The following is a 24,308-nucleotide window of genomic DNA, read 5'->3' on the forward strand; positions in this document are numbered from 1 at the left end:
CTTCTATTCCTCAAATTCCTTGCTTTGTTTTATTCCCACGTGTGGTAGCTGCTGATGGGATTTTTGGGAGGGGAGGAGTTTTCCATGTGCCCAGGGCCGATTTCTTTTGATTGGCTCAGCTGACATTTTTTCCCTTTGTTTTCTTAACCCCTTGGCTTGTTCTTACTGCTAGTTCTTTTTCCGAAGATTCCAGGCTTTTGTCCACACCTGCTTATGTGCCTGCTTCATCTTTAGGTATGGCAGCTCCAGCCTAGACTCACACACCCCAGAATACATTCTTATTGTTTTGCCCTGCCCTTTGCAGGAGGGAAGGTAGCCTGTGACAGATATGAACTATGGAATTAAATGCAGGACCCAAAGCAAATCCTCATTAGACAGCATGCACTGGTAGGACTTCCCTCCAAGGGAATATTTAAAGAGACCCCCACCCAACAAAGGGATGCACTCATATTTATACATCTCAGAAAGGCAGGAGAGACTAATCCATAAGCAACAGATGATGTAAACATACTTATTCATGGGTAAAGGATCTCAAGTTACTAATGGAGCTCAGGAATTACGCAGTAAATGAATAAAATAGGGAGGGGAACATTTCCCATAAATTAAGGGGAGGTGGGAGTTTGAGAATTTTAGATGCCAAAAAGTTTCCTATTGCAAACCTATGGGATTGTTTTAATAAGATAACTAACTTTGGCCTTGTATCTCTATGGATCAACTCGATTTAATTGATTCCACTCATCTAAGAACTATTTTTCCCCACTCTGGGGAAATACATATATGCATACACATATGCCAGTATGTCACATGCACATATTTATTGGTGGAGGTAGCAAAATTCAGGATTGACCTTGACAAAGTGGGGAACTTGGGTATTGTACAGAATGTTTATTTTTTTCTGTCTAATTTTCCTTTCTTGAAAGATCTTCAATTTAGGCTCTTTTCCTTGCTGCTTACCCTGTTTTTTTCCCCCTTGCCTTTTGTTTTGGTTATTTTAATTTGCAGGCTTTCAGCTTATGGTAGCAAAACAGGCACATTCCATTCAGAATATAGAACAGAAGCAACTCTCTAACTTCCTTTTACCTGCGGTGAGCATGATCCTTCAAATGAATTTGGGCTTATTGGACTCAAGTTAATAAAAAAGATTTTTCTGATGGTTTAAAGCTGAACTCTGAAGCCTTTCACAGAGGTATAAGACGGTAAAAGTGGGAGTGAAGTAATTCCAGCTAGCTATCCTACGAGTCTTGCTTTGTGAAAGCACCACATTTAAAATAATAATAATAATAATAATAATAATAATAATAATAATAATAATAATAATAATAATAATAATTGCTTCACAGAACTGCATGGGTAGCCAAAGCTATCAGGCAGTTGATTTCTGTTCATTTCCATAGTTTTCACAGAGATAGTTCTTGTTTAACTGCTATAATGGCAACTCCATTGCTTAGGCCTGCAGTTGCTAAGCAAATGTCATGTGACTGTGATGGAATTACAGCCTCGCTTCTGCTGCAGTTGTTAGGTGAATCACCATGGTTGTTAAACGAAACTTCACATGACCATGACTTCCAGGTCTACTGCTGTCTTCTCCATTGGCTCTGCTACTAGTCGCAAGACACCCAGTGGTGATTGTCTGACCACAAGATGCTGCACGGGTTGTAATTACGAGGACCAATCATAAAGTCACCTTTTCAGTGCCATTGCAACCGGCAAGCACAAGAAATCAGGAACCAGGTTGGTTCAAATGAGTCCAAGTTTATACCGTGCTATCTTTCAACAAGAATCTGAACTCCCAAAGGCGCTTTTTCAAAAGGCAACTGAATTTTCTTTGTTTTTGCTTGAAGACGTTTCGCTTCTCATCCAAGAAGCTTCTTTAGTTCTGAAGAAGCTTCTTGAATGGAAACAGTGGTGGGATTCAAATTTTTTTACTACCGGTTCTGTGGGCGTGGCTTGGTGGGTATGGCTTGGTGGGCATGGCAGGGGAAGGATACTGCAAAATCCCCATTCCCTCCCCACCCCACTAACCTGCTTTCCAGCTCTGTTCTTCTGTGCAGGGCAACAAAAGAAGACCAAGCCGATCGGCTGGGACTCAGGAGGCAGAGAAGAGATGGGGACGGGGCCAGTCAGAGGTGGGATTTATTAGTTCTTCAAACTACTCAAAATTTCCACTACCAGTTCTCCAGAACTGGTCAGAACCTGCTGAATACCACCTCTGGATGAGAAGTGAAACAAAGAAAAACAAAGAAAATCCAGTTGCCTTTTGAAAAAGCATCTTTAGGACAACCATGACCTGGATGACTGAGAATTTCCACCAACAAGAATCTCAACAATTAATGGTTAAGGCAAATTAGCGGCAAATAAGAGTCAACAGAATTCAAGATGGGCTGCACTTAGACCTCTTGTGGGCACGAAAGGACTCCAAATTCATGACGCTCTTGACTCCTCCCTCGAGCTCAGCCTGCTCATTTCCTACAGTAACTGCAAATAGCTGCTAAACAAGGTGCCCAGTAAGTGAAGAATACCTGTCCTGAACTCCTTGGATAAAACTGCACCATAGAGAGCACTACCTCAGTTTCAAGGTAGAAGGCTGCTGAAAGATCACCACTGAAGGCATAGGAAATAGGGTATAAATGTTTGCAAATTCCTCGAAGACCCACTCCTTTCTTTTGGACAAAAGTGACATTGATGAGAGATGATGGGGAGTATTTGTGAATATCATCCTGTTCTGAAATCCTTTCTTTAGCTCGGTTGTTTCAGCGGGGATGTTGCGTATCCAGGGGATTCATTTAAAAATACCTGACCTATCTTCCAACCAGACAGCAAAATATGACTCAGAATTGGCCTTTCAGGCATCCATTACTCAATAACACTTTAAAAAAAAATACTACGGCTTCTAGGATCACATCATATTACTCTATAGTAGTCTTACTCAGGGGAATCTGAAAATCACATTATTTCTAGCCAGGTATCCAGATGAGTTTCTCTAAGAAAAGGCTTCCTATTTTTAGGTCTGGATAAAATTTACATTTCATAAATATTTATCGATATGCTGGCTCGAACCATTATGTTATAAAGAAAATAAATTCAGCAGCTGTGATCTTATTCCTTGGAAGTTTTCCTTGCCCTCATATTTAAAAAAAGTAATTGAAATCTTGACAAATAATGCAGGTCATCCTCACTTAACAACCACAATTGGAACTGGCAATTCCAGCACTAAGCAGTGCAGTCATTAAACAAGACATCACCTGACCATGACAGACACGACCATCACTTCTGCCATAGTCATTAAGCAAATTACCCATGGTTATTAAGTCAGACATTATATGACCACAACTTGTGATTTTACTGCCAATTTCTCCATTGATTCTGCTTGTCAGAAGCTGGAAGAACCTGACTATTGATCATGTGACTGTGGGAACACTGTGACGGTCTTAAAGCATGTGGTCATAAAGTTATTTTTTCACCGGCATCATAACATCAGGCGGTCATCAAGCAAGGATTACTTTTAGCCTATACTAGTAATCCATTGCTACAAATCAAGTATAGATATCTCTTTTCAGTAGTATATAATATCTCTTATGCCTGAAAAATCCACAGTTCTTGATGTGTTGATCGTTCCAAGTAGAATAGAGTCAATATGTAATCAAGAACAACAAAGGTGCTTTGAAATTGGCTATAGTGAAGATGTATTAACAGTCCTGTTGATATTGGCACCAAGTGTGACAGTACTAGGATGAGATCGAAACATGTCAGTTCCTGTTTCAGCTCCAAGATTGCATCTCCAATTGCAAGACAATTGAAACTAGGCTCTTATTAAATGTTCTCTGTGGTTTCCTGAAGCAATTTTTGTTGTTCTGTTAAGCTCATTTCTAAATCATAGGAAAACACTGCCATGTTTTTAAAGCAAGTCTGTATTAGTTTATTCAGTGTGTGACATTCAGTTTGTTATTTCCAAGGATGTGCAAATAACATAATTTTCACCAATCATCTTTTTCCTAAAATGGCCAGCCAGTTCTTAAATGTCTAGAAGCCAGACAAAATGGCAATAGCGTAACTTTCTCCTATTGTTGTTTCTTAAAAATCAGTATTTAGAGGCAAGATACATCTTCTCATAATTTTTTTTTTTACATCTGTCAAGAACCTATAATCTCTTTCCTATGGAATGCATTTATAGTGGATTTGTAAAGAAAGAGCTAGAAAGCTAAATTCAGGCTTATGGAAACTTTCTCATAAAAATGTTGAAATCTGGCAGCTGAAGCCAGATGTGCATGTTTATTATTAAAGAACTGCATATAAAAATCATTTTGAATATTAAAATGAGTGAAAGAATACAGTGATATGTTTCCAATCCCATCAAGATTTTCTGCTGAATGATTGGAAGTCAGGAATCTCTGCTGATTAATGCAGATTGCCCGGAGACCTGTTCACCCTGGTCTCTTTTAAACTGCAGTCTGCACTTCTGTTAATATGTACTTAAAATAATGGTATATTTCTGTAAAAAGTGCATGGGAAAAAATAAAATTATTTGGGGACATGAGTGGATTCCTGATAAATATTATTGAATCCCAGAATCAGAAGGTGTCATTTAGGTCACATTGAGTCCAAACCATTGTGTATCTCAAAAATACAAATTGAAGAATTTCAGGCAAGTAATTGTCAGCTTCTGCTTAGATACATCTAAGGAAGAAGATTGCACTGTCAAAATTATCTTTCTGTTAGACGTTTCAAACGTTCAATCTGAATCTGCGTGACTTATTATTCCATTATTTTGTGTCCTATTCCCTAGAATAATAAGAGATACGTTTTAACTTTATATAGTTGTACCTACGTATATAAAGTTGTACTTTATATAGTGATGTGATGTTTTAACTTTATATAGTTTATATAGATGTAACCTATATAAAGTTGCACTTTATATAGTCATGTGATGGGCAGCTAAAAAAATTAATAAATAAAACAAAAATAAATGTAAATATTTTATATATCATTCTTTTTGGTACTTCAAGAGTACGTCATATCTCTCCTAAGTTAAACATGGTCAGTTCCTTCTGCATCTTAGAACTAAGGATAAATTTCTTGACAGTTAGAACAATTAATCAGTGGAACAACCTGCCTCCAGAAGTTGTGACTGTTCCAACACTGGAAGTTTTTAAAAAGATGTTGAATAACCATTTTGTCTGAAGTGGTGAAGGGTTTCCTGCCTAAGCAGGGGGTTGGACTAGAAGACCTCCAAGGTCCCTTCCAACTCTGTTATTCTATTCTATTCTATTCTATTCTATTCTATTCTATTCTATTCTATTCTATTCTATTCTATTCTATTCTATTCTATTCTATTCTATCTCTTCATTCTACACTGTTCTAACTGCCATCCTAGGAACTGTTTCCAGTTTTTTTAAAACTATAATGCCCAGAACTGGATGCAGTGCTTGAAGGGCCTGACCAAAGAATTATATAGAATAAAGTAGAATTATTAGTGCTCCATTATTTGAATATTAACCCTAACCTAAATGTTACATTTGCCTTCTTACAGACACTTTACACTGATGGCATACTTAATTTGTACTCAACAATCTTTTTCAGTCTTTTTCTTTTTCCATGGGTACCAGTATCAATGGAGGCAAGGGACTCCTGCCTTGGGGAGGAAGTTGAAGACCTCCAAGGTCCCTTCTGGCCCAGGGGTGGGATTCAAATTTTTTAACAACCGGTTCTGTGGGCGTGGCTTAGTTGGTGGGCGTGGCTTGGTAGTGGCCAACTGAACATCACTCACATCAAGGCACGCATCTCCTCGCCTGGCCTCTCGTGACTGAGGGGATGTTGCAACAGTTGTAAGTGTGAAAAATGGTCATAAGTCACTTTTTTCAGTGCCATTGTAACTTTGAATGGTCACTCCACATAAGCAAAGTACCAGCAAAGGAGGGGGAAAAAACTCCAGAGAAGTTCTTGAGACAAGAAGTCTAGTCCTGCCAAGGATGTAATAAGGGTTAACGGAGAGGGAGTTTCGGTAAGCAACACCAGAATGTTTCCTTCCTGCCTTCCTTACAGGATTAGGCCAGTAATTTCTTCTAACAACTGGTTCTCTTAACTGCTTAGAATATTAACAACCGGTTCTAGCGAATAGGTGCGAACTGGTGGAATCCCACTCCGGTTCTGGCCCCATGATTCTATGATGTCAAAAAATAATTCAAGATGGTGGCTATAACCACATTTCGAAACTCTTTTTAACACACATCATGTAAAAACAAGGATGGGCTTCATTGTTTGGTTATGATCCCCGTGTTGACTCTGATTTCCAGCCCCCAGTATCATAGCTCTGCACTTGGTTCTTATCTCCTAAGGGAATAACTTTAAATTTCTATTAAATTTCACTTAATTCATTTCAACTCATTTCTCCAGGCCAGTGTTTCTTAAAAGTATGGTCTTAGGTTGCTTGGGAGTCCCCCTAGATTCTCTCAGAGCTCTGCAAGATCAGAAAGATTTTCCAGCCTAAGTTAAAAAGTAATACACTATTAAAATCCGATCAAACAATCGTGAGAAACTGTAGCCACAGCAAATGCATCCCTTTTTAATTTTTAATATAGTAAATATCAGTGAATACAAGGCATATAAACAAAAGCTATTTTGGATTCCTCCCTCTGAAAGGTCTTCAGAGAAAAAAGTTTAAGAAGCACTGTTTTAGACTGAAAGATCATTTTATTTGTATTTCTCTGTTCTAGGCTATTCCATCCAAATCGCTGTCAGGTAGAGATTTCATAGGCCTTCTTCCCATCTGCCCTTCTAAGTTATTAATAAAAATAACAATGAATTGGGGCCCCAGGACTCTGAGGTAACCTAACTGATCCCTCATAGTATTATTTTTAGCTCTTGTGCTTCTTTTTATCTGGATGCTTTTGACACCATTGCCGGTAGAGCTGTAGTGAACACTTTTAACATACAAGTGCACCTTCTCTTTTTCTGACACTTGTTAATTTTGACAATACGGTATCCTTCAACTTCCATCATTGGGGCCTCCTTCCATCTGTTAAACTGTATTTACTTTCCTAATGAGGCTCATCTCACATTTTTCCAGTACTCTGAGCATTAGTCTTTGGACAATGAACATCATTAATTTTATGAGCTTTTCTCCCTAATATTCATTGACTGTTTTAATAGATCTGTTGGGGCAACACTTCTGCTTCTCTCCACAGTGTTTGGGTTCTTTTTTGAAGTTCTTCAGAGTTTTCTAATTCTGCGTGTTTCGAAGAAACATGTTCTTACCTGTCCTTGGGAAGTGTAACCAACTTATCTCAGAGGCCGGTTATCAGATAATTGCCAATGGTCTAGATCAGTCTTGGAAATGTAGTTCTGTCACGTCTCTGAAACTTGCTCCTAGTAGAGAAACCTACTTCATAAGGCATTGGGGCTGCTGGACACATATTTGCTTCGATAGTGAGCCAACGGCTACCACAAATGTCCTCTTTATCTTTTTCTACAAAGAAGAGGGAGCCAAGCTATTCTCCAAAGCACCTGAAGGCAGGACAAGAAGGAATGGATGGAAACTAATCAAGGAGAGAAGCAACTAAGGAGGAATTTCCTGACAGTTAGAACAATTAACCAGTGGAACAACTGGCCTCCAGAAGTTGTGGGGGCTCCATCAGTGGAAGTTTTAAAGAAAAGATTGGACAACCATTTGCCTGAAATGGTATAGGGTTTCCTGCCTGAGCAAGGGGTTAGACTAGAAGACCTCCAAGGTCCCTTCCAACTCTGTTATTCTATTCTATTCTATTCTATTTCCCTGTACTCCTCTACCACAGTATCTTTCTTTCACTGAAGGCCTGAGAATTCAGAGTTCTCGGTGCTGAAATATTCTATATTTCTTTCTTTTGATTGTTATACTTGTCCACCAAGTTTGTTCTTCTGTTTAGTATCTTCCTTATGAAGAGTGGCCTCCAGTATAACTTTTTGTGGTATCTCCTTTCTTGGACTTGATCTGTCTTCATCTTTCATCAGCTGGCTCTTTGCTGCTCCAATTCTTTTTTTCTTCTTCTTCTTTTCTTTAAAGCTTATCATAAATATACGTCTGAGAATTCTTGGATGGTCACTAATGCTATTAAGGAACCGTATAGTTCTTATATGTAATCCTCAACTTACAACCATTTGTTTAACAGCAGTTCAGAGTTATAACAGCCTCAGAAAAAGTGATGCTTGCATTTTTAGGACTACCACATCACCCCCCGCAGTCATGTGATTGCTTTCAGGTGCTTGGCAATAGGCTCGCATTTAGGAACAGTTGCAATGCCCTGGAGTCATAGGATTGCCATTTGGGACCTTGTTCACTCATTTCCAATTAAAAAAAAAAACACCAGTTAGGGAAGCTGAATTGGTTTCACAACAGCTGGAAAAATGGTTGTAAAATTGAAATCAATTTATGACTGTGCTGACTTTCGATGGAAATTCTGATCCCAATTGAGATCATAACTCCAAGGATTGCATATAATCTTGCAAATAGGTTCAACTTTTACTTTTTTTATTTTTGAGGTTTTTTTTTTATAAGCCTTTATACTTCCCTGGTTCCCATAAGTGCAGAAGATAACAAAAGCAAAACACCTTTTCTTCTCCTCTGAGTGGAACGGTCCCCATAGGCAAAACTATTTCTGATTGGGAGGGACACATATTTAGTATTTGTGTCTGTGTTACTAAATTCTGCAGCCAGCTGTTCTTAAGCTACCGAAGTACCTAATTTGGTGAGTTGAAAATAAGTGAATCATGGAGTCCTCCTAGACCAGGGGTGTCCAACCTTGGCAACTTTAAGACTTGTGGACTTCAACTCCCAGAATTCCTCAGCCAGCAAAGCTGGCTGAGGAATTCTGGGAGTTGAAGTCCACAAGTCTTAAAGTTGCCAAGGTTGGACACCCCTGTCCTAGACCACAAGATTTAACAAGAGGGAGTTTATCACACTCAGGGACCAGCTACAAATGAAAAACCTCAGGTGGAGTTTAGATGGAACAGTTAGGGATTGTATGTCCGTTGCAGAGATTGTGGAGTTACGCAGGGAATAAAGTAGCAAGTTGGTTGAACATCCAAAATCCTAAAAATGTCTGCTGTGTCTTTGCTCTCTTCCCTGATTTCATGGTATTCTGACATTAAGGAGTTGAAGTTCATTAATGATTGCACCAAAGATAAGTTTTTGCCCATTGGGTTGAACAGATAAACTTGCCAAATTGACCTTGTTCATGTGAGGTCCTTTGTGCTCTCTGAACTTGGTTGTTTTCTTGTAGACGTTTTATTACCAAATTAGGTAACATCATCAGTGCTAGTGATGTTACCTAGTTTGGTAATGAAATATCTGCAAGAAAACATCCAAGCTCAAAGAACACCAAGGACCCCACAGTTCAACCCTGAGCTGCAAATATTCTCTTGCTTGTCGTGTGCATTTAGAAGCCCTTTGATTTCTTGAAATGAAGGAAAACATGCTTTTTTTTTCAGCAAGGAAAAACTTTTAGATAATATAATCACAATCACTGGCTAACTTCTGCAGATCAGAAGATTTACTACGTAATAGTCCTGCATCAGTGGTGTGAAAAATGACAATCCTACACAAAAATGCAGCTTTTAGGAACACCCAGCTTTCAACTGTATTGATTTCTTTTCTCTTCCAAGAGCCAGTCACAATAATTTATTATGTTTATTCTTTTTAAATGATTTTTCTTTACTTTTACGTAATATCCTTTAATTATATTCTCCAGGGGTTTATATAGGAAGAACGAGGAATCAAAATGTCAAGTTTTACATAAAAGGTGACTAACTAGAGGAAGTAGATGAAGTCGTGTCATTTGATGGAATAGGACAAGGGAGAAATTTTAATGGACTAATGTGAATAGAAGGGAAGTGGGTGGCCGGCAGCCTTTCAAATGTTTTGCCAAAAGAAGTAAAAAAAAGAGCTGTGAATAAGAGTCCGCTTCTGTCCATTATACAGAGTAATTGAGTGTGAAACATAAAATGGAGGTGAGGATGCAATAAATAGAAAGTATATAGGGAAAAACAAGAATTGATCGTGAAATATAGGTGATGAATGAACGTGGGTTGAATACATAAATGACCAGTATAAAAGCAGTAGATTGCATTGCGGGGGGGATAGTCAGATAGGAAGAATAAATGAGGATGGGATTGTATGGCAATTACATAAAGCAGGGCTGGGGAATGATGGCGTTCTTATGATGTGTGGACTTCAACTCCCAGCATGGCTGGCTCAGGAATTCTGGGAGTTGAAGTATACATGTCAGAAGAGGGCCATTGTTCCCCAGTCCTGACATAAAGGAAAAACCGATGGGTTGAGAGAAAGGGGGGGGAAAACAAGGAAATCTTGACTGGATGGTATTAATGAAATCCTCAAAAAGAATGAGGTGAGAAGCTTAAAGAACAATGATACCAAAGTATGAAAAACGGGTTGACAAGCTAGAGGCAAGGATGGCTTGCAAAGATGGAAAGATACTGGAGGTACGGAGAGGTTTAGGGTGGTGTTTCTCAACCTCAGCAGCTTTGAGTGGACTCCAACTCCCAGAATGCCCCAGTTCACGGATCTTAAAATTGCGGAGGTTGAGAAACACCTATGTAGGGAATAGTTTTGGTATAAAGTAGTAGGTTTCTTCTTCTCTCCTGCCTTTCTAGGTACTTTTTGACATATAACCATCCTAGAGTCTCCAGTAACAATCAGTCAAATGATTGACCCAATATTTTGACCTTTTATAAGAGAAATAAAAAAAAAAAAAATTTTTTTTTTAATAAAACAGTAAAGGGGAAAAAAAAAAAGAATTGTTCCAAAAAAAAAAAAAAAAAACAAAACAAAAAAAAAAAAAAAAAAAAAAAAAAAAACAAACAAAACAAAAATAACAAAAAAAAAAAAAAAAATAAATAAACCCACCAACTCAACCTCATAATTCAATATAATATAATTTTAATTATGGCAGTTGTTAAGCGAATCAGTGTGGTTATTAAGCATATACTCAGTCATTAAGAGAACCAATGGTTTGATATAGGTGCAGTTTTGCCAAAAAAAACCACCAGTTTTCCACAAAACTGTTGTAAAATGCAGTCATGTGACTGCAGAATGGTGCAAATAGTTGTAAATATTTCCATGTTGCCAAGCCCGTGAAATTCTGTCACATTAATGCAGAGGGGGCATTGGAATTTCAAATCTGGGCTAGAAGTCTCTTTTTTTCAGGTTGGTAGTAAGTTTGAACAGTTATCAAGCAACTGTTGTAAGCACCTGTTGTAAGGACTCCCTGTATTTTATTTCCCTTATTAATTTTGAATCCTTGTCTATGCTTTGCATAAGCCTGCCTACCCTAAATGGGAAAAACACGATTAAGTAAATACATATGAAAGCCACCACAGCATAAAAGCAGTCCCTACAATTCCAGCTGTAAGAGAATAACAGATTTGGAAGGGACCTTGGAGGTCTTCTAGTCCAACCCCCTGCTCAAGCAGGAGACCCTCTACCATTCTGGACAAATTCTTAAAAACCTCTAGTGGTGGAGCACCCACAACCTCTGAAGGCCAGCTATTCAACTGATTGTTTACTGTCATGAAATTCCTCCTTAGTTTAATGATCTTTAAACTTAAATTATCTTCCGCCAGTTATTTCTTGTCCTGCCTTCAGGTGCTTTGGAGAATAGCTTGGCTCCTTCTTCTTTGTGGCAGCCCCTGAGATACTGGAATACTGCTATTATGTCACCCCCTAGTCCTTCATTTCATTAAACCAGACATACCCAATTCCTGCAATTGTTCTTTATATTTTTTAGCCTCTGGCACCCTAATCATGTGTTAAATATTTCTGTCTTCAGCCAAAAAAGGCAACACTATAAAGCTGATTGCAAATTACTTTGGAAAGAATTTTCTCCCCACCGAGAAGACATGTTTTGATGGCCACATTCTTCATTTCATGTACCAGCAAGATTCCTTTCAAGAGTCCCTCAACTGAAGATTTTGAAGGGTAGATAGGTGTGTGTGAGTGACTTGCACATGTATCAAACCATCCTGCTTTTAAATTGCACCTAAGATATCTTTTCAGTATTACTTCATAGGGGTCGTTGCTTTTCATACTCTTTCAGAAGCAATTCCAGGCTTTTCAGAAGTATGATATGTCCATTCTCAATCAATGCGGCTTGATGAAAAGTATATTAGAGGTGACTACAAGGCAGCGAAAGGCATTGATTCTCACCGTATAGTTATTTATGACTTGTCAGGAGATGAGATTTTTTTTTTCTTCCCCTTAATTTTGTGGCTAAAGACGTGGTCTTGTGACAAGACTGGTGGACTTGAATGTCAATGAAAGAGAAAGCCCTCAACTATTGCCCATGGTCAATTGTCTCCTGTGTGATTTCTAAGTTTTTAAGACCAGGATCCTGGCAATACCACGATCGGCAAGACCAACCTGCAGACGACCTAACTATGAAACTCAAAACCGAACTTCTAGCAGACCCATGGTTCTGGGACAATCAACACATCTTGACAAAAAGGGATGACCTAGTGCGGAAGGGGACAAAACTCTATGTCCCAGAATCCCAACGCACCCTAGTCCTTCAGAGAAGCCACGACGCCAAACCAGCAGGCCACTTTGGGTTCTTAAAGACTTTACACTTAACTCAGAGGCAATTCTGGTAGCCCAACATAAAGAAAGACGTGGACAGTTATGTGAAGAGTTGCACCATCTGCGTCGCGATGAAAAAACAACCAGGAACCACGACCCCTGGACTGCTACAGATGGTAGCAGAGCCGACTAGGCCATGGGAGGAGATCGAAATGGACTTCATAGTGGTGTTGCCGAAAAGTGAGGGAAATTCAGTGATCTGGACTTATAGACTTATTTTCCAAGCAGGCGCATTTCATACCTTAGGACTTAGGACAGGTGTCACTTTCATGGATGTAATTATTTCACAATTGAGATTATGATCAGAAAGTGGAATTAACAATTAACTGTCACAGTTCTGAATTGGAACTACAGCTGATACAATAAAGCAGGTGTGACAACTTTAAGTGCTTGTGGTCTTCAATTCCCATGCTGGCTGGGAAATTCTGGGAGTTGAAATCCACAAGTCTTAAACTTGCCAAGATAGGACACTCCCATTTATAAAGGAAAGTGAGCAAGAATCTCTGCCTTCCTTCCCCCCTCTTCCTAATTTTCTCATCTTTTGTGACCAACATCACTATTGTATATTTCCAGGAAATTGCTTTGAAATTATGTAAATGGTGGAAGTCACCTTTCATGTTTACTTAAGTTTGTCTACCTTTCAATACCTGTTGTCCTTCCATCAAAATATGAACGTATCCCACAGCTGTGATTTGTCCTCTTGGAGTATCTGGTTACATATTTGACAAGGTCTTTCTTAAGATTGATGCTGATATAAGGACATTGTGAGTGCTTTTCTCTGGGCTTCTATAATTAAGAGAGCCAGTTTGGTCTAGTGGTTAAAGCACTAGGCTGGAAAGCAAGGGACCATGAGTTCAAGCTCTGCCTTGGGCATGAAAGCCAGTTGGGTGATCTTGGTCCAGTAAATCTCTCTCAGTTCAACTTGCCTCATAGGGTTGTTGTGGTGGATGAAATAGGAGGAGGAAGGAGGAGGAGGTGTGTTTGTCACCTTGCAAAAATAATAAAGGCAGTTTATAAACAATTAAAAATATTAAGATCACTGGGAACTTGACTAGTAATAGTGAAAGGGTTCTCTATCTACCCTCAAAGAGGGAGAAGATGCACATTAAATAATTCAGAATAACTCTTTGATTCTGCATTCACAAACAAATTAGAATGCTCCCACATTTCTTATAGATTTATCATAATCTGTGAGACAGATTGAGTAAAGAGTGATTGGCCTAGAAACATGAAGTTGAGGAATTCTGGGAGTTGAAGTCCATCACCTCAAGACTGAGAAACACTGTCCTAGAGTTACCCAGTGAATCCCTAACTGAGTGATGATTACCCTGGATTTCCTTGGTCCAAGTCCTAGGCCTCATCTTAAACCATTCCCGAATGGCATGGCTTTTTAAAGAAGACTCTTGCAGGACAGCTCATTCTCAGAAGAGATACTACTTTTTTCCAGGAGAAGACCACCTCAGAGGTCAAATGAAGCCCCTGGGATGTGTGAAAGTGCTATTATGAAATTCAGACTGAATGCTACTCCGTTGAAGCTTTTTCTTCTTGCTTGATCTGGGATTATTGCCTAGCTGTGAAGGATAGATGGAAGCTTGAAGGGTTTAATTTGGGAGTTAGCTTTTAATCCAGTGTCAGTGATTTTCACCATGATTACATTTCTCGAACTGGCTTCCTTGACAGCAGCCATTGTGTATTGTCTCTCTCTCTCTCTTTCTCTCTCTCTCTCTCTGCAGCAGAACTCAGCATCAATACAGAGACACTGAGGTACTGATTTCATTCAGAAGAGCCTTCTGGACATATCCTGGTTTCTGAGACTGACTGGCCATTTATGGTTAGGGGTTGACCTCCAGTGTTATTGATCACCTTCGGTGTTTGGACTACCCATTCCTTCAAATTATTCCTAGCCATTCTGGAGAAGAATGGTTCTTTCTCCTGTGGAGACCCCAATGCTTGGTCATCACGGCAGTCTTTGCCTGTTTCCTTGGGGCATCCTGGCCTCTCCCGGCAGTCAGAACTTCCTCCCAACGTCCTCGGTCCTCATTGTGGATGTGGAGTTGCAAAGGTGGAGGAAATAAGCCCTTCGATTTGCTTCAGGTGAATCTTTCCCAGTTTCGGGGACCCAATGCAGAAGGCTGCCATGCTGAGGCACCAACTCGCTGCAGGGACAATCGCCATGTCTGTCTCCTGAGATGCCAGGCCCTGGGGCAAAATGGAAGCAGCCAACACCAAATCATTCTTCTGGGAGACCTTCCCACCCATGCCTACCTGTCGGGTTTACTGCAGCCCAACCTATCAGGATGGACACCTCTTCGTGGTGGGGGGCTGCAGCCAGCAAGGCCAGCCATTGGACACCCTGGAAATGTTGGACGTGGTTTCCCACAAATGGATGGCGTTACCTCCTATGGCCACCCCACGGGCAGGGGCAGCGGCTGTGATGCTTGGCAAGGAAGTGTTGGTGATTGGTGGGGTTGACTCCATACAGAGACCCCTGGCCTCCGTCGAAGTCTATCACACGGATGAAGGCAGGTGGGAGAAAAAAGAAGACCTGGCTCAGCCTTCAATGGGCATCTCAGCCCTTGAGAAAGGTAGGTGGCCCAATTACTCCATTTTGGTGGGTTGATGGTGCGCTAGAGAAGGGACAGCACGGGTGGGATTCTACTGGTTTGGCCTGGTTTGGGCGAACTGGTAGCTTCAAGGATCAGCTGGGAGCAAGCCTATTCAGTTTGCTCCAACGATCAGCTATTGGACCCACCCGCCTGCTCGGACTCTAGGCTGTGCTTTATATCCTGTTTCTCGAGCTCATCTGATTCGTGTGGCACAGCAGCTTGCCGCACATCATCTGTTTAACACACAGGGATGGCTGGAGAAGATCAGTAGCAAATACTCTGTGTCTGCCCAATGACTTTTCTTGCCCCCGTTATTAAGTGAATCATTGCATTTGTTAAGTTAGTAACATGGCGGTTAAGTGAATCTGGCTTTCCCACCGACTTTGCTTCATCAGAAGGTCGCAAAAGGGGATCACGTGACCCGAGGACGCTGCAATCGTCATAAATATGAGTCAGTTGCCACACGTCTGAATTTTGATCGTGACGCTGCAACGGTTGTAAGTGTGAAAAATGGTCACAAGTCACTTTTTTCAGTGCCGTTGTAACTTTGAACGGTCACTAAATGAACTGTTGTAAGCTGAGCACTACTTATTTATGCTAGCTTGGGAGGCGGGGGCACAGTCTTTTGTGAATCGATGGGTGCCCAAGGGGTTTTCTGGAAAGTGTCATGTGTCAACTCATAAAACATTTTGTATACACGTTTTATAGTTTACAACAGAAAGAAGTGTGAGGGGGGGAGTTTCAAAGAGCAGGCGGCAGTGTGGAATCGAAAGTACATTCCATTCATATTTTCTTCAAACACTGATTAGATGACTGAAGCTTCTGCCACGCAAAAATCTAATTGGAGAGCATGATTGATGACTCTTGGCTATGGATGTTTTTCGTTGGATGATACACCCAGAGGGGTGGGGTGGAAAGCAGGATCAAGGGTGACAGTGAAATACATATCTCAGAGTTGGCTATGCCCAGGTAAATCCCAGGTGTAGAATGTTACCTTCAAATAAATCTTTTTTAGTTTGGGGAGTGTGGCTCGAGGCTCATGATTTAATTGGAGTAACTTCCAGAATCCTGACATCATGACAAAGTGGCTAGGAAGAAACGGGCACAGTGAAAGAGCAGACCAGTTAAAAGAAAATCTCTTCTCAAAATTCAAGCTATCATTTTAAAATGATTTTTCTCTCTCTCCTTTTTCATTGCTTCCCACCTTATCTGAACTTATCTAATTTTTCATTCAAATTTGCTGATAGCTGAAAAGTAAGCATTAAAAAAAGTTGGAGAGGGATGCCCAGAGCTTCAGTGCTGGTTAACACCCTTGGAATATAGCTGATATTTTCCCCCCAGGCTGTTGGACAAAACAGTTGGTTTTTGAAGGTTTGTTGTGGTTTGAGGAGCACCCCCCAAAATAACAGGTAGGGCCAAGACATTTCCTTTCAGTCATGTTTAAACGAATTTAAAATTAAAGTTAAAATTATCCTTTACCATGTATTTGATAGTTTTTCCTTCATGCCAACTTAACAATTAACAACTGAATGAAGCTTTGAGTGGGGTCACAGAGCTAAAAGTCTGCACACAAATATTATACAAGTAGTCCTTGACTTAACAAACATTTTGGGACTGGGATATTCCATGGTAAGTTATTGAGGTTGTAAGTTGAGTTGGACTCAATTGTACGACAATTTTTATGGTGGTCACTGAGCTTCTGCAATGAGCCTTCTTTGGAAGAAATCACCCAAGTGCTTGAATTGCGATCACATGACCGCGGTACAATGGTTGTAAGTTATGAGTACAGGTTGTATGCCACTGTTTCTGGCACTGTTGTAACTTTGAACTGTCATTGAATGAATGGTCGTAAGTCGAGGACCATCTATAGAGCAGGTAAGGGTGCCTTTCTAGATAAAGATAGGCAGGCACAAAAGAATGTCCTGTTGCGCTCAAAGAAATCTTGTGGTGTTTTTTTTTAAACTTTGTAATGGGAAATGTGCAATCTTTCATTATGTGTGTAAGACCTGTGGTGGCGCAGTGGTTACAGTGCAGTGTTGCAGGCTAATTCTGCCCACAGTCTGGAGTTCGATCTTGATCAACTCAAGGTTGACTCAGCCTTCCATCCTTCCAAGGTGGATAAAATGAGGACCCAGATTGTTGGAGGAAATAGGCTGACTCTGTAAACCGCTTAGACAGGGCTGTAAAGCACTATAAAAGCGGTATATAAGTCTAAGTGCTATTGCTGTGTGTGTGTGTTTTAAGTACCAGCTGTTTCAAAAGGAAAAGGGGATCAGAAAACCAATAAAATAGCAATAGGACTTAGATTTATATACCGCTTCACAGTGCTTTACAGCCCTCTCTAAGCGGTTTTACAGAGTCAGCCTATTTCCCCCAACAATCTGGCTCCTCATTTTACCCACCTCGGAAGGATGGAAGGCTGAGTCAATCTTGAGCCTGGTGGGATTCAAACTGCCAAATAGCAGTCAGCGGCTGCAGCAGAAGTAGCTTGCAGTACTGCACTCTAACCACTGCACCACCTTATGACCACAATTGAGCCCAAAATCTCTGTTGTTAAGTAGGTTTTGCCCCATTTTATGATCTTCCTTGCCACAGTTGTTCAGTGAATCACTGCAGTTGTTAAGTTAGTAGCCTGGTTGTTAAGTGAATCTAGCTTCCCCATTGCTTTTGCTTGTCAGAAGGTCGCAAAAGGAGATCACATAACCCCAGAACATTGCAATGGTCATAAATAAGAGTCAGTTGCCAAGCATCTGAATTTTTATCACGTGACCATGGGGGGTGGGGGGGGATGCAATGATTGTAAGTGTGAAAAAGGGTCATAAGTCACTTTTTAGTGTTTAGTGGTGTTTAGTGACATAAGTCGCTGTAGCTTTGAATGGTCACTAAACCAAGTGTTGTACGTTGAGGACTACCTAATAACAGCAATTAGGAGTCTCAGCCATAGTGTGTGCGAGGTGCCAGCATAGCATCTCTTTTACGTGGCAGAATATTCCTTGCCTTCAAGCCGAAAAAAGGAAGGGGGAAAAAAAAAGCTTTTAAACTCTAGTTTCTGTCTTTTTGTATTTGTCATTAAAAATATTTAATGCAAAAGGTGCATTTGGAAGGCCCTGCACTGATTTGCAACAAAGAGGCCTTTTCAGTAGAAATTGTAGCCCTGTCTCTCCACCGCTTTGTTTTTAATTTAAAGCAGCCATAGGAGGCTTTTAGTTTGGCTGCACACAACTGGAATGGGAAGGCTGTTTCGTGCTCCCTCAAAAATTGTATTCACCTCGCAAGAGGATCCGGATTTCCTTTCGCGATCAGACATAGCTTTGGGAAAGGTGACTTGGAGGGAGGGAAAGGGTGATGCATGGTGGGAGAGAGAAGATTTAATCCCTCTGCTCTCAGCACTGTTGCTATGATAAAATCTGGAGCCCTCTGGGGCTGCAGAAAGTGAAAAACTACAAAAAGAAGATATGAGTATAGGTGACCCCTCATGTGACTTTTAAGTGCCCCTCTGTAATATGCACTTAGATGATCTTGCTTTCTGAAGAAAAACACATTATTTGTTAAAAAAATATTAGATAGATAGATAGATAGATAGATAGATAGATAGATAGATAGATAGATAGATAGATAGATAGATGGATGATAGATAGATTTGGGATTTTTAAGACTTACCTGTTTCCCATTTATGAACTCTTCCTTATATTTTACTCTATGCTGCCTCAGAAATTGGCTACCGTCCTTTAGTTTCACATTTTTTTTTAAATTTTCTGTTTCATTCCTTTCCTTCTCTTTTTCCTGTTAGGTTTTGGATCATTTGGAGACAATCTTAAATGTGATGTTTATAAAGATGATAATCTGATCAGGAAGAATTTAAATGTGAAAGTTATCAGCCTTTCCAGTAGAATGTATTCATTTTGTGAGACGAAATATCCATCTGGTTCCGTTCCAAGCTGGCAGAGAGACACTGGAAACATGGAGACTGATTGGGAAGAGGGTTTAATGATGAACAGAACCACCAAGCATGTGTGATTCTGGGCAGCTGACTACCTGGAGTTGAGAGTGGAGGGCGGAGGGTTATACTGTCTCTTGGACTTTGCACTTATACTTCCTATTCCTGTGCAAGAACATGTATTTTATTGGCTGTTGTCAGACTCCCATGGGGCCATGAAGAGATTATGTAGGGGTCATAGCTGGCTCAATAGGCAAAGTACATATCCTAGGTCTGAGCTAAGTTTGGTTGAAGTTTGGACTGCTCTGAGATGGTGCATTGACTGAAATAGCCTTTTAGGAGATGGTGCAATGTAATGAGCTCTGTGTCTTCTGCACAGCTAAATGGTAGTAGGTTAATCCTATTATGTCCTGAAGGATCATGTCCTGTTCTTCTTAATCCCATCATCCTGGAGCTGAAGGTCCTTTTAGTTTGTAGATAGGCTGCCCCAGTCTTTTTTAATGGGCATAAAATATCTGCTGGGGAGGGGGGCTATTAAGAGTGAGTCTGCTTCCTGCCTCCAAAAAACATGTTTCTCTATTTCTCATTTAGGGAAATATTCCTCAAAATATTTCATTCTTCTAGGAGTGGGTGGTGGCTTCCCACAATTTAATACAATCAAATATATCCAATTCATTTCATACATTCAAACATTGTTTGGTGCAATTTCATGCATTCAGCAAAGATGGTCAAATATAAAGTTTTCAAGTTTGTTTCAAAACATATTCCATTCAAACGGAAGCTATAATTAATTCAGTCAAACTAGTCAATTTAGGCTTGGGTTTAAAAAAGTAAACATTTTATTTTGCCTCAATAAATATTAATGCAAATATATTTCTTCCAACTAGCTAATGTTCTAAAAATTTAAATGCATTAGCTATGGACATTTCTGGAGTATCTATACAGTAGAAACAAAATGTTTATAACCTTATTTAATTACATTATTTGAGAACCTGGACCTAGGTAGTAAACAATTATGCTTTTCTTGTGCCTAATAAGCCAGATAAAATAGAAATTGCCTGTATTATCATAATATGGCTATCTCTTTTTTGGTATTGTTTTTCATTAGATCAATTTTCCAGCATATTTGCTACCATATAGACATTTTCAAATTCTGCTTTGTTTTCTAACATCTTGCCACTGCTTGTTGGAATACAACCAATAAGAAAACTACCAATTCTTTAGACTTCAATGTGTTTTTGAACATCAAATCAAAACAAAACAAAAACTTAGTAAGGCCAGTGAAGGATCCATTGTAATTTTCTGAGTTGTGATTTGGCTCAAATTGGGTTTTGTCCTATTTTAATAAAAAAATGTGCATCTCCAAAAGTGGACAGCTTTATAGGACTACTACATAGGACTACTACATATGATAATAGGAACCTATTTCTTTTCATTTTCTCTAACATACTGAGTTTAATGTCAGGCTTGAAAGACCAAGTCCACACATGATGGTCTAATTAAACTGATTTATTGCTAAATAACCTATACACAGGAATATTCTCAATTAACAGATTAGCACCTGCTTGGAATTAAATAAGGGTCCACAAAATTCAAGTGGAGTTGGATTTAGTCTACTTATGCCTACATAGAAATTCCAGGCGGATCCCACTTTTAACTCCATCCGCAGGTTATGCCACCCCTTCTTCCACACTTATGCCAGAATTTATCATGTTGAATTTGTTCAGTATGAAATACCAGCTGTAAAACTCACTAGTTTTCCCTAATTTCGGGCAAAATTGTTTCCTGTGTTTTTCTACGTCAGTTGGATAGCAATCAGATCAAACCTATAGGGCAGGGTGTCAGACTTGATTTCATTGTGAACCGCATCAGGGTTGTGTTTGACCTCAGGGGTCAGGGTGGGCATGGTGAGGGTGGGTGTGGCCAGCTTGACATCACTTCCGAGCTCCGTTTTCGGCCACGATGGCCTACTGCAGCCCTACACGCGTGGCTCTCCCAAGCTCCATTTTTGCTGGCAGAGGAACCGCGGGCCGGTCCTTCACTGTTTCCAAGGCGACCCCGTGGGCCAGATCTAAGCACCTCATGGGCCACATCTGGCCTGCAGGCCTTGAGTTTGACACCCCTGGTATAGAGCCTTTCCCATCTAATATATTATTTTCAACCCACTCAGAAAGTTTGTGTTCTAACAGAATGTTGTGATTTTTTTTTTTTAAATTCTCACCCATCCCTTTATTAGCTGATGAATTAAGCTTAATCTCAGATTTGGTTCTAAATGTTAGTATTATAACTGCTGGAACTGTAGCGAAATGCAGAACTTGTTCATGAATGAACAAAAGTTCTTAAACATGATTTTGAAGAAAGCCTCCAGTCCTGGAAGGCCATTGGGGTTTTTAATAGCAGGGAGTTGGACTAGAAGACGTCCAAGGGCCTTTCCAACTCTGTTATTCTGTTAATTGTTAAGAGGTTTTTCTGGTTCCTCTCTGCATTCCAAAGAGCTGGAAATATTCGTATGACTCTAAATGGAGTGTAAAATTTATAATTAGAATCTCCTTTTAATCATCACAAGTACCCAACAATATGTTATTGTAGAAGAGAAGTGGGAAAATGTACCAAAATAGGGATTTATGGAGACCGATAGCATTTCTTTAATGCTTGGTTTGGGTGATGTTATCTGGCAGAAGTCGCCATTTTCATCCTTCTTTTTTTCCACGCTGCCGTGCAAGGATCAAAATGTCTGAAGTGGCCTCGACTGAAAGCCTTTATTCTTCCATCTACAGCAGCACCAGCTGAGCCGTGTGCCAATTATGTGCACACTAGGTATGACATTCAAAATAACAACAACATGCAGTCTTTTTAAAAAGCTTAAAGCAGACTTCTCTCATCTGGTACCCTGAGAAGTAGAACTTGGGAGAGTTTTAATGGAAAGCCCTAGGTTTGAAAAGGCTGTTTGGAGTCCTTTAAGAATAGGGGAAAGACTAACCAATTAACCTTTACAATCAGGAGCAAACCAATAATGAATGAATAATGCAGAATCCGTATGTAACATTTAGGATGGTGGACTATGGTGGAAGAGACCAGCTTTCAAATTTCTACTAGCCGTGGAACTCATTAGATTATTCTGGATCAATCAGTGGCAGGTTAACAGAATAGCAGAGTTGGAGGGGACCCCAGAGATCTTCTAGTCAGCCCCCCCTTCTCAGGTATGAAACTATATGCCATTCTAGACAAACGTTTGTCCAATCTCTTCTTAAAAACCTTCAGTAATGGAGCATCCACAACTTCTGAAGATAAGCAGTTCCACTGGTTAGTTGTTCGAACTGAAAATTCTCCTTATTCCTAGGCTGGTTCTCCTTGACTAGTTTCCATCCATGGCTTCTTCTTCTGCCTTCAAGAGCTTTGAAGGATAATTTGACACACACACCCCTCTTCTTTCTGGCAGCTCTTTAGATTCTGGAAGACTGCTATCATAGTAATAGCATTAGCACTTAAGACTTAGATACCGCTTCACAGTGCTTTTTACGGCCCTCTCTAAGCGGTTTAGAGTCAGCATATTGCCCACAGCAACCTGTTGGTCCTCATTTTACCTATCTCAGAAGGATGGAAGGCTGAGTCAACCTTGAGCCTGGTGGGATTTGAACTGACAAATTGTAGGCAGCCGGCAGTCAGCAGAAGTAGCCTGCAGTACTGCACCCTAACCACTGCATGGCTCATGTCACCCCAGTCCTTCTTTTCATTAAACTACACATAGTCAGTTCCTGCAACCGTTCTTAATGTTTTAGCCTCCAGTCCCCTAATCCTCTTCATTGCTCTTCTCTGCACTCTTTCTAGAGTCTCAGGATCTTTTTCTATTGTGGAGACCAAAACTGGACACAGTATTCCAAGTATGGTCTTCCCAAGGCATGATAAAGTGGTACTAACGCTTCACCTGATATTTATTCTATCCCTGCGTTAATGCAGCCTAGGACCGAATAAGAATAACAGAGTTGGAAGGGACCTTGGAGGTCATCTAGTCCAACCCCCTGCTTGAGCAGGAGATCCTATACCAGTGATGGTGAACCTATGGCACGCATGCCACAGGTGGCACGCAGAGCCATTTGTGCCGGCACACGAGCTGCAGGCAAACTTACCTCACTGCACATATGTGCGCCTCACAGCTGATTTTCGGTGGGTTTGAGGCCTTTTTCGGCCTCCCAAAGGCTTGAGGAAGGTTTCTGCAGGCTTCTGCAAGCTTTGCAGGCCGAAAACTAGCCCCGTTTCGTCACTTCCTGTTTTTCTGAAAATACTGGAAGTGATGAAATGGGGCTAGTTTTCAGCCTGCAAAGCCTGCAGAAGCCTTCCTCAAGCCTTTGGGAGGCCGAAAAAGGCCTCAAACCCGCCGAAAATCAGCTGTTAGGCGCAGTGCAGGTAAGGGGGGGGGATGGGTAGGTGGGTGGGGATTGTGCGTGCATGTGTAGGGGGCGTGGGGAGCGCATTGTCTTCTGGGTGCTGGCACATGTGCCAGCACGTGCACAATTTTGGGCACAGGAGCCCGAAAAGGTTAGCCACCACTGACCTATACCATTTCAGACAAATGGCTATCCAGTCTCTACTTGAAAGACTGCATTGGCTTTTTGTGGGGGGCAGCTGCAGGTTAATAACGTGGTTGGAGTTGTAATGTTGTAAGCCACATATACTGCTTTGGGATATCTGGATGAAGCAGATAAGAGTAATTACAAAAAATTCAGGAAATTATGGTTTGGTAGCAGTGCTGGGATTCAATTTTTTTATTTTTTTAACAGATAATCAGAGTTGGAAGGGACCTTATAGGTCATCTAGTCCAACCCCCCGCCCAAGCGGAAGACCCTACACCATTTCTGACAAATGGCAGTCCAATCTCTTCTTGAAAGTCTCAAGTGATGGCGCTCCCACAACTTCCTAGGACAAGCTGTTCCACTTATTGATTGTTCTCACTGTCAGAAAGTTTCTCCTTATTTCCAGGTTAAATCTCTCTGCGTGGCAGGGGCAGGAGCGTGGCAGGGGAAGGATACTGTAAAATCTCCAGTCAGGGGTGGCATTTGCCAGTTCTCCGAACTACTCAAAATTTCTGCTACCGGTTCTCCAGAACTGGTCAGAACTTGCTGAATACCACCTCTGTTTGATAGTC

At 40.6% G+C, this 24,308-nt stretch overlaps 1 protein-coding gene across 5 annotated transcripts in view; it reads left to right on the forward strand.

The window, feature by feature from the left end:
• KLHDC8B (kelch domain containing 8B) overlaps positions 1-24,308 on the forward strand; it is a 60,454-nt gene that overhangs the window by 7,043 nt on the left and 29,103 nt on the right. For 2 of the 5 annotated variants that reach the window (XM_087954440.1, XM_087954442.1), the window contains exons 2-3: positions 1,003-1,085; positions 14,356-15,207. In XM_087954440.1, coding sequence (XP_087810566.1) covers positions 14,832-15,207 — 376 coding nt within the window. In that variant the 5' untranslated portion in view covers positions 1,003-1,085; positions 14,356-14,831. The remainder of the gene's footprint in view (positions 1-1,002; positions 1,086-14,355; positions 15,208-24,308) is intronic. The other 3 variants (XM_087954441.1, XM_026682647.2, XM_026682646.2) reach the window with 3 other exon arrangements.

Source organism: Notechis scutatus, chromosome 2 (assembly GCF_049901735.1).
Source record: "Notechis scutatus isolate UNSWTSFEM ecotype Mainland chromosome 2, rNotScu1.2, whole genome shotgun sequence".
In the NCBI taxonomy this organism is placed as follows: domain Eukaryota; kingdom Metazoa; phylum Chordata; class Lepidosauria; order Squamata; family Elapidae; genus Notechis; species Notechis scutatus.